At 40.5% G+C, this 11,202-nt stretch overlaps 1 protein-coding gene across 1 annotated transcript in view; it reads right to left on the minus strand.

Annotated features, from left to right (window-relative positions):
* The window catches only part of CCDC39 (coiled-coil domain 39 molecular ruler complex subunit), a 70,799-nt gene that overhangs the window by 33,889 nt on the left and 25,708 nt on the right, over positions 1–11,202 (minus strand). Inside the window, exons 11-13 of the mRNA XM_082252578.1 lie at positions 9,825–9,989; positions 8,175–8,312; positions 6,572–6,780 (exon numbers count right to left, since the gene is read on the minus strand). Coding sequence (XP_082108704.1) covers positions 6,572–6,780; positions 8,175–8,312; positions 9,825–9,989 — 512 coding nt within the window. The remainder of the gene's footprint in view (positions 1–6,571; positions 6,781–8,174; positions 8,313–9,824; positions 9,990–11,202) is intronic.

Raw genomic sequence — 11,202 nt, forward strand, 5'->3', positions numbered from 1 at the left:
TCGTCCCTGAAGTTAGACTGAAATGCTGGTTTAAAATCGTGCACGTTGATTTCAAATCTGCCCTCAGTGTGAGCATGGGCTAAGGGCCTTTCAGACAATCAATGTCTCTTCTAATCTAATCCATAAAATGATCCCTAGCTGAATCAAAGCAGAATGCAGCAGATATAAATGTATGTACAACCGTTTACATCCTTTTACCTCTAATCAGTCATATTTAGATCCACAAACCTTTTCCATTTCTTTTTTAAATTTTTTTACTTAAAGTGGAATTCCACCCAAAAGTGTAACTTCTGCTGAAGTGCTTCCTGTTTTTGACAGGTACCCTTCCCGACTCCTGGGAGACAGCTTTGCGGTGCCGTCCTTCGGAAGTTCGGCTCCCCTCCTCCTTCCCCCACTGCCGGGCCAATTGGAAAGCACAGTGTGCTTCGTGCATGCTGCCAGTTTCCCTGACAACGAATTGCAGCGGCAACACCTGGTAGCCGATCCAAAATCAGCTGGGGTGCCGACATCGCAGGCTCTCTGGACAGGTAAGTGTGTATACAGTGGGTACGGAAAGTATTCAGACCCCCTTAAATTTTTCACTCTTTGTTATATTGCAGCCATTTGCTAAAATCATTTAGGTTCATTCTTCTTCCTCATGAATGTACACATAGCACCCCATACTGACAGAAAAACACAGAATTGTTGACATTGTTGCAGATTTATTAAAGAAAAACTGAAATATCACATGGTCCTAAGTATTCAGACCCTTTGCTGTGACACTCAGATATTTAACTCAGGTGCTTTCCATTTCTTCTGATCATCCTTGAGATGGTTCTACACCTTCATTTGAGTCCAGCTGTGTTTGATTATACTGATTGGACTTGATTAGGAAAGCCACACACCTGTCTATATAAGACCTTCCAGATCACAATGCATGTCAGAGCAAATGAGAATCATGAGGTCAAAGGAACTGCCTGAAGAGCTCAGAGACAGAATTGTGGCAAGGCACAGATCTGGCCAAGGTTACAAAAAGATTTCTGCTGCACTTAAGGTTCCTAAGAGCACAGTGGCCTCCATAATCCTCAAATGGAAGACGTTTGGGACGACCAGAACCCTTCCTAGAGCTGGCCGTCCGGCCAAACTGAGCTATCGGGGGAGAAGATCCTTGGTGAGAGAGGTAAAGAAGAACCCATAGATCACTGTGGCTGAGCTCCAGAGATGCAGTCAGGAGATGGGAGAAAGTTGTAGAAAGTCAACCATTACTGCAGCCCTCCACCAGTCAGGGCTTTATGGCAGAGTGGCCCAACGGAAGCCTCTCCTCAGTGTAAGACACATGAAAGCCCGCATGGAGTTTGCTAAAAAAACACCTGAAGGACTCCCAAGATGGTGAGAAATAAGATTCTCTGGTCTGATGAGACCAAAATAGAACTTTTTGGCCTTAATTCTAAGCGGTATGTGTGGAGAAAACCAGGCACTGCTCATCACCCGTCCAATACAGTCCCAACAGTGAAGCATGGTGGTGGCAGCATCATGCTGTGGGGGTGTTTTTCAGCTGCAGGGACAGGACGACTGGTTGCAATAGAGGGAAAGATGAATGCGGCCAAGTACAGGGATATCCTGGACAAAAACCTTCTCCAGAGTGCTCTGGACCTCAGACTGGGCCAAAGGTTTACCTTCCAACAAGACAATGACCCTAAGCACACAGCTAAAATAACGAAGGAGTGGCTTCACAACAACTCCGTGACTGTTCTTGAATGGCCCAGCCAGAGCCCTGACTTAAACCCAATTGAGCATCTCTGGAGAGACCTAAAAATGGCTGTCCACCAACGTTTACCATCCAACCTGACAGAACTGGAGAGGATCTGCAAGGAGGAATGGCAGAGGATCCCCAAATCCAGGTGTGAAAGACTTGTTGCATCTTTCCCAAAAAGACTCCTGGCTGTATTAGATCAAAAGGGGGCTTCTACTAAATACTGAGCAAAGGGTCTGAATACTTAGGACCATGTGATATTTCAGTTTTTCTTTTTTAATAAATCTGCAACAATGTCAACAATTCTGTGTTTTTCTGTCAGTATGGGGTGCTATGTGTACATTCATGAGGAAGAAGAATGAACTTAAATGATTTTAGCAAATGGCTGCAATATAACAAAGAGTGAAAAATTTAAGGGGGTCTGAATACTTTCCGTACCCACGGTATATTAAAAGTCAGCAGCTGCAGTATTTGTAGCTACTGATTTTTTTTTTCTTTTTTTTTTTGCCTAGCTGGAACATTGCTTTAACAGATGGAAACAGATGCATGTCCGATAGTCTTGCCCATTGATTAAGGTCTTGTTCACACCATGATTTAGAGACATCAGTTTTTCATGTTCTGCAAGGGCACAAAAAAAACAATGTGCCCAGTTCACACCACAATGTGCAGACTATTTCTGCTCAGAAGTCTGCAACATGTATGCAGTTTTCTGCACGGGAAAAAAACTGACATTACATCAACATTGGTGTGAACAGGGCACATAACTGACGCTCATGAAAACTGATGTCAACTGCATTAAAACTGATGTCTCTGAACTGAGCTTCCATGCATATTAGCCTGAAAAACCGACAGGCCGGTCTGATTGGAACACTTGTCTGAAAGGACTATTACTCTTCTGAAAGTAGTCTAAAATCCCCAGATAGCAACTGCCAATAGACTAGCACTCTTCTGATCCCAAATACAATAATTGGCTATATTATTCATTTCCACCATACAGTCATGTAATTTGTCATAGGTAATATGCTGGAGATAATAGTAACATAATTGCTTGAAGGAAGACCTTTCATTGATTTAAATTATTTAAGAGAAACTGCCACATTATTTGTACAAAAGAAGTGAAAGATCACCAAACAATCCAAAGACAGAATGTTCCAAGTTTTGTCCTTTTTTTTCTGCTCACAAATCAGACAAAAATGCCAGCATGTTTAGAGTCTCAACATTCATCCTTCTTCAGTAATTCTAAGCCTTACAAACTGGCCAGAAGTGCTTAGCGGTCACAGCTTGTTTTTCAATATCTGCGTGAACAGCAATCAAGAGAGCAATCCTGCGGCTGGCATACTCGCTTGTAAGTAGCTGAAGAATATAGTTGACCTTAAAGTGCACCTGTACCCAGTCTATGAACATTAAATTATTTACATATTCTTAAAAAGCAGTAAAAGAGTTTTAAAACAAGCCATCCTTGGCATCTCTAGCTGCTTGTATTGTGAAGTTATTCATTTGCGAATATCCTCCAAAATTACAACAATGGCTCTTTAGCCATTACACAGAAAAATTATGGCATCATGCTCCTCTAATAGTTTTTGCATAACCTAAAAGATACAAATGACTGGAAGTCCATTTCTGAGAAACAGCTGAGCTTATAGTCAAGGGGAGGCCTTATACACAAATCATGGTGGGGGAATTCTTAAAATTGGCTTCTCCAGGAGATGAACTCAACCCAGTAGTTTATATCCAAAATCAAATATCAATTTTTGATATTTGGCAGTGAAGTTTCAGAAACATTGTGATCGCAAATATTACTTTTATTGCATACGTTTTGGATTTTTTGGATGTAGTTCCAAAACATCTGGGGTGCCAAGGTTTGCCATCACTGCTCTAGGAGAAATGTTCTTATTGCATTCCGCACAAAATATCAGTTGCTAATGGAATACCCAGGAGGCTTCTCAAGGCTAAAAATAAAATGAAAAGAAAAAAGGAGGAAAAAAAAAAAGAAAAAACAAAAATACCAATTATGCAAATGATATAATAAAATAATTTTTCCCTTTTTTCCCCTTTATTGCCCTTTTTTTAATTGTATTTCTATTCCAGACAGTTACCCTGGAGATATACTGTATAGAATAATGTGATGCAATTGAGAAGGTAATATTGGTGTAATACAGTATGGATGGGGTGCATTGTAGTGAAGTCTCCTAGGTATTCCATTAGCAACTGATATTTTGTGCAGAACGCAATAAGAACATTTCTCCTAGAGCAGTGATGGCAAACCTTGGCACCCCAGATGTTTTGAAACTACATTTTCCATGATGACTACACTGCAGAGAGCATGAGCAACATGGGAAATGTAGCTCCAAAACATCTGGGGTGCCAAGGATCGCCATCACTGCTCTAGAGCAGGGGTCGGGAACCTATGGCTCGCGAGCCAGACGTGGCTCTTTTGATGGCTGCATCTGGCTCGCAGACGAATCTTTAATAAAGGGGGGCGTGTCCAGACGTGAGCCGCGCTGGAGGTGTAGTCCCAGAGCTCCGCCCCGTCTACCACTAAATCCAGTGCCATCCGTGTAGCTGTGCCCGGTGCCAAGGAGATTTCTGCACCCATCGATGGTACACTTTGTGGGCTACCCACCTCTACCCTCAATTCGTCTCTGGGTGACCGGATTGCCACACTACAGGCCCCGCGGCCTACTCGCGGTACCGCCGCCGGCTCGTGTGCTGTGCATCTGAGGGCCTTGGCAATCACTGCCCGGTAAGGAGACCTGCCATCCGCTCCCTGTGCCCCGACAGACACGATCGCCTTGCCCTCTGACACCTGGGGACCCACGGGAGCTGCCTCTCACATCCACTTCTGAGGCCTTCAGTGGCCGGCCGCCATTTTCTCAGGGCCTATACTCACCTCCATCACTCGCAGGCCTGCAGGTGCTTCACCACTCCGGTCTCATTGCATACTTGCCTGCTCTGCTCTCTTCCCGACCGGACTCCAGGCACTTTCACACGGCTCCATCTACTCACTGTATAGCTGTGGCTCATGAATATGAATATTAAATAAAGGTTCCCGACCCCTGAAGTATAATGTATGGCTCTCATGGAATTACATTTGAAAATATGTGGCGTTCATGGCTCTCTCTGCCAAAAAGGTTCCCGACCCCTGCTCTAGAGGATCAACAATAGAAGCGATGGATTTGATTTACTAAAGGCTATTTATAAAAAGTGAATATTCATGTTGAAATGTATATGTTCACTTTACAAAATGAGTGACAGTAATGTAGGTGAACCCAAACATGTAAAAGGGAAAAACAACAGGATTTTTAACAAAACATGATTGACGTCATCAATCAATGCTCAATGAAAACTTGCTTTGCTAACTGAACAATGGGGTTGATTTACTAAAACTGTAGAGTGCAAAACCTGTTGCAGCTCTGCATAGAATCCAATCAGCTTCCACTTTTATTTTGTCAAAGCTTATCTGAAAAAGCTGCAGCTAGAAGCTGATTGGCTACCATACACAGCTGCACTCTCTCCAGTTTTAGTAAGGGCCAATGCACACTGATTTACGCAAAAATGCATGAACATTACCATTCATTTTAGTCTTGTTTTAACGCGTTCTGTTGACATATTTTGACGCCAGTTGAGATACATTTTGCATTTTACCGCAATGCAACATTATGGCGTGAAAAGGACACATTGGAAATGATTGTTTTCACATGAGTTTCAATTGATCTGTGTTTTACAGCTGTGCTAAAACGCACTGGTGTGAATTGGATCTAAACCAACCCCAATGTGTATAGTAATTTTACCCAACTGTCATCACTATATTGTAGTTCTTAGTAAGAAAGCATAGAGCAAATTACTGTGAACAGATCATGCTGGCAAGCAATTTGTTATCTGATTTTATGCTGAGTGGATTTTATGTGGATGGGATTCCATGCTAATTTTTTCAAAGTTTTAGATTTTTTTAAATGTATTTTTTACTTTTTTTAAGAATTGCGATCAATCTTAATTTTTTTGCTTTCTTTTTGATCTCTCCTATTCCATCTTTTTACTTTATTACCTCAACACTTCAAACTCCTGATATGTGCCTGCTGTACCATGTACTTGTATGAAAAAGTAACCTGTTCTCTTTGTATTGCTTCCTTTATGTGAAATCCCTGGTGTTCTTGCCAGTCCCTCTGATTTCCTATTAAAAACTGACCAAACTAAGCAGGAGAGCACACTATGGTCAGTTCTCTAGCTATGCTGGGAACTCAGTGTGCTCTTCTCCAATGATCAGACCTGTCCTAACACCCCCCTCCCAGGCTGCACAGCTATTTACTGGGAAGCTTAGTGTTCTGCTGTTAGTGCCCCCCCCCCTTAGTATCCCCCCCCCCCAGCTCTTACACAGCTGAGAACAGAGGGAATGCAATCACTTATAAAAATAGTTAAAAAAGGTATTAATCATTTTTTTTATACATATATTTATCTATACAAAAATGGTTTGCTTTTCGTTTCTATTTTAAATTGAATGTGTTGTTTTACACAGGGTGATCGTTTACAATCACTATAACAGTGAGTTATAAAGGAAACCATTATGATATAACAATTCTGGTGTACCTTAATACATTTTAATCAAGTGACGATATCATTAGTAAAGAAAAGTGTTAAGTGTCTGCTCACACTGCCACTTACTTACTTACAAGTCAGTCTAATCAGAAGGAATTTTGCAGATCATACTAACAGAGCAGATGTATAACTGCCCATTATTAAGGAGAGATATCTGCCCTTCTATGACCAGCCTAAAGTAAAAAAAAAAAAAATTCCACTATATTTTTGCTATACTTGTACATCTATATCTGACTGTATAAATACCTTATACTTTGCCGCTCCTGGTCTACAAGTCTGATCTGAGATTTCAGCATTTCTTTGTGCACAGCAATTTCTTGTGTTCGCTCTTTCATCGCAGTCTGCAACTGTAACCTGCGCTTCTCCAGTGAGAAAACATCATCTGCTTTACTGTACAACATGTCCTTTAACCGATGGATTTCCAGTTTCAGAATATTGTCTTCAACCATTAAATCCTAAAAGAAAAGCAATGTGTTATCAGAATATATATTACAACCACTGAGAAAGGCTTTTTGATAATGATTACGTTAAATATACCAATAAGTGCACATTCAACCATATTTCACCTGAGTGTCTAATGAAAGATTACAGGTGCCCACACGAATATATATATATATATATATATATATATGCAATTCTAAACTATAAATAGAAGCAAGGAGTTTTACCATTACCATACTAAAAAAATATTTAAATTACCAACTTGCCACCCAGTCAACTCTGACATTTCTCAAATACATCTGCATTTTTTTTTTTTTTTTGCTGGAAAATTACTTAGAACCCCTAAATACATATACATTTTTTGAAAACAGAGGCCCTGGAGAACAAAATGGTAGTTGTTGCAATTTTTTATGTTGCTCGAAAATTTGTGCAGCCATTTTTAAAATGCAACTTTGCAGGTAAAAAATACACCCTGAATTTTAGTGCACACAAACACAATATAATACCCATTTATTTTTCTGGGTAAAATATAAAAGATGATGTTAAGCCGAGTAACAAGATAATAAGTTGTGCTTTAAATTTGTGCACGCCCATGGAATGGAGACAAACTAGAGTACATTAAATTATCAATAGGTAATGCTTTAAAAGCCTTTACAGGTTACCAGTTTAGAGTTATATAGGAGGTCTGGTGCTAGAATTATTGCTCTCGCTCTGATGTTTGTGACAATACTTCACATGTGTGGTACGATCACCAGTTACATGTGCAAGCGGGACCTACGTGTACGTGTGTGCATTTGCACACGAGCACAGGGGGATGGGGGTGCTTTTAAATAATTCTTTTTACATTTATTTTTTTTTTTAAACTGACCCTTTATTTTTATTTATTTATTTTTTTTTGGATCAACTTTACTGCTAATACAAATGATGAACCACATCTCTTGTGATAGCATGGGCAGTGACAGGTAATCTTTACTGAGAGATTTAGGGTCTATTAAGCTCCGCCCTCAAAAGCATCTGCAGTTGGTTGCAGCCATGATCCCATTTTTTTGGATCCACTTTACTCCTGTCACAAGGGATAAACAACATCCTTTTTGTTAGCATGGCAGTGACAGGTACTCTTTTTACTGAAAGATCTGGGGTCTATTAAGCTCTGCCCTCAAAGGCATCTGCAGCTGCAGCCATGATCCTGGTATAACCACTTTCAACCTGGGGATGTATGTGGATGTCCTAAGGGAGTGAAGTGGTTAAACTTACCACTTTTACATATAGTCTTTAAAAAGACATAAACAATTTAATAATTTGTTCCCCCGTTTATTTCCAACAATACATACGTTTCAGATATAAGAGTGCCACATATGTGGATGTTGTAACATAGCCTTTCTAAGAAACAATATTAGATGTGAATTACCTGTTTTGATGTTCGGAGCTTCTTCAGTGATTTATCAGACATGGTGTTGAACAGCTTAAGTTCTTCCACTTTACTATTCAGATCTCCCTTCTCTTGGCCAGTTTTTTCCAGCTCCCTTTTAATGTACCGTGCATCACCCTATTAAGAACAGATAATACAGTCAGGCAAAGAACAAATACAAATATTACTCAGTCATAGTAGTATTAAAAAAGCTGCCAGCAGCCTGCAGAAGGCGGTCAATTGTCAAACATGATACACTTACCTTTTGGTCACACTACTGGCAGTGAATTCCAGAGTACAAGTACTTGAAAGTAGGGGTAACTGAATCATTTTTTGCATTTTTATACCCTGTATGTGTATGTCTAATCTGCATATAAAAATATGCTAATTGAACTATAACTGCCTAGATTCCTGAAAGGAGTGATTCCCATAAATCAAACAGATCTTTTTGTGAATATTCAGAAGAATCAAAAATTAGTAAATCGAATATTCTCAGGACTTGATTGTCACTATTTTGCTACTTGGAGCGTGGAACAAAATTACCAGCACCTGTGTATCAGGAGGATTTTTCTAACCTTCCCTATGGACTGTTCTTCCTGACATGGCTGGTTGGCTTGAAGGCCACTCAAATATATATGAAACAATGCATTAAAGCAAAAACTAAACCCTTGTATCCTTTACAGACAAGGCAGCTGTCATCTTAGCCTATGTTTGATCCGCAGTTGCCATGGTACTGCAAATAAATGTGATTAGCTATGACACTATAGCCATTGACAGTTGGGTTGAGAGCTGACATAAGCACACTAGCAACTGTAACAGTTCTCATTCAAGGCATGCTTTGATTTTAATGTGATTGTAAAGGCAAGAATTTTATTTTTTTAAAGATAACAAACATGCTCAATTGTATTGCAAAGAGCAGCTTAGATCCTCCTTCTCTAGGATCCCCTGCCGGTGCTCCTGGCTCTTCCCCCCCTGCTGAGTGCCCCCATAGAAAGACACTTGGTATGGGAGCACTTATGCATGCTCACTCCTGAGCCACCTCTGTGTGTCCCTTGACACACAGAACTGGCTCAGCCCTACCCCCTCACTCACTGGCTGTGACCGACAGCAGCAGGAGCCAATGGTTCCTGCTGTTGCCTCTCTGTCCAATGATCAAAGAGAAAGCCTAGAGAGCTACTGCTCTCGTGCACATCGATGGACCGAGATCGGTAAGTATGGGGGGGGGGGGGAAGCTGCATGCAAAAGGTTTTCTTTACCTTAATGGTAAAAGAAAAACAAAAAACCTTCTGCCTTAAGAACCACTTGTTAACCAACTGCTAACCAGGTTTGCTTTGGGTCAGCTTTAAGTAACTGTCATCTCATGTCTACAGGTACCCTAAAACCAGTTATTGCAGAGTATATCTACTACAGAAGAAACTGCCATAAAGTTGAGGTGTGAAACTTTCACAGAATTCAAATAATAACTAAAATAATAATAAAGTGGGGGTACAACTGTCCACAATATAAAACAATAGGATGACAGTATTGCAATAGAAAAATATCTAACAGGCTGGAATTTTGTAATGGGATCCCCCACTGAACACTCCCATATAAAGTTTCACCTGTATGTTATTTTTTAAAAAACACGTACTTTCTGTAACATTTGTTTACCTGAAGCTTTTTGTGTTGGGTGTTCAAAATATTAAGAGAGGCTTTGCGTTCATCTAATGCTTTTGTAAGTTCAGATACTTTTGTCTCCAAGGCATGTTTCTCATCTGTGTTGACTTCACCTTTTAAACGTGATAGCCTGCGCTCTAGCTGCTGAATCTGGAAATCCTGTACAAAATAATAAACACACATGCTTAAAAAATCCCTCATAGACACACACAGTAGTAGGAAGAAATAGGTGTGATAATTTAGATTACTGGTTACAAGCTAGGCTATTTTTTTCCATCTTTACATGCAGAAGTGTCAATACACACCTAAAAAGCAAAGGCTCCTGTATGAGAATATAAGGAAGTATGAAACAACTGCTATGTGATGGGCAAGGCCCATAAAGTAAACCAAAATGTTGGATTTTTTTTACACATCATAAAATGCTTTTCTCAGAGTCCATTGAGGGACATGAGCTAGCAAAAAAGCAACCTAGGCTTATATTGCTATGTACAGCAGAGATAAACACTAGGCATATGGAAAACTGGAGGGCAGCCCCCTTGAGGCTATAACAGCAGTCCAAAGACTGGAGCAAATGGGGCATTACAGGGTGTAAAAGCATTACAAAAATTGTACTGGTTATCTCTAAACATATAAGGACATACTCATGCCAACGTCAACCAATATTTTACACCAGTGTTTCTCAACCATTTTTCAGTCAAGGCACCCTTTAAAAACCATGGACAGTCTCAAGGCACCCCATTCTAAAATGTAAAAACTATTCCAATAATTCTACATAATGCAGCAACATCCACAAGTCCATACAGGACACCCAACGTTAGAGGTGATTTATTCTTCCAAAGCAAATACACTTTTGCACACTAAGGCCTCTTTCACACGGACGTTCCGGAGCGTATGTCCGTATATCACCCCATCCGTTTGCGGGTGATATACGGACATAATGCTTGTCAATGGGATTGCTGATGTCAGCGGATGACCATCCGCTGACATCTGATTTGTGTCCTTTCAGTTCTGTTCCGTTTTTTGCAACAGAACAGAACCCTATTTTTCCTCCATTAAAAAAACGTAAAGGACGCAAAATCGGATGTCAGCGGTGTCATCCGCTGACATCCGCAATCCCATAGACATACATTATGTCCGTATATCATCCGCAAACGGATGGGATGATATGCGGACATACGTACCGGATGACACAAGTGTCATCCGTGTCCGTAAAAAAAGAAAAAGTGCCGCAGCGGACAAAAGAACCGGAGCGGTCGTGTGAAAGAGGCCTAATACTGACTTGTATTCCAATGTTTATCTTCTCCCTCAGTTTTTCTCCATCACTCAGCTTATGTGACCCCACATCTGATGTGCAGGGGCAGGGGAGGCTCAA

This window comes from Pelophylax lessonae (assembly GCF_965119305.1).
Source record: "Pelophylax lessonae genome assembly, chromosome: 3".
In the NCBI taxonomy this organism is placed as follows: domain Eukaryota; kingdom Metazoa; phylum Chordata; class Amphibia; order Anura; family Ranidae; genus Pelophylax; species Pelophylax lessonae.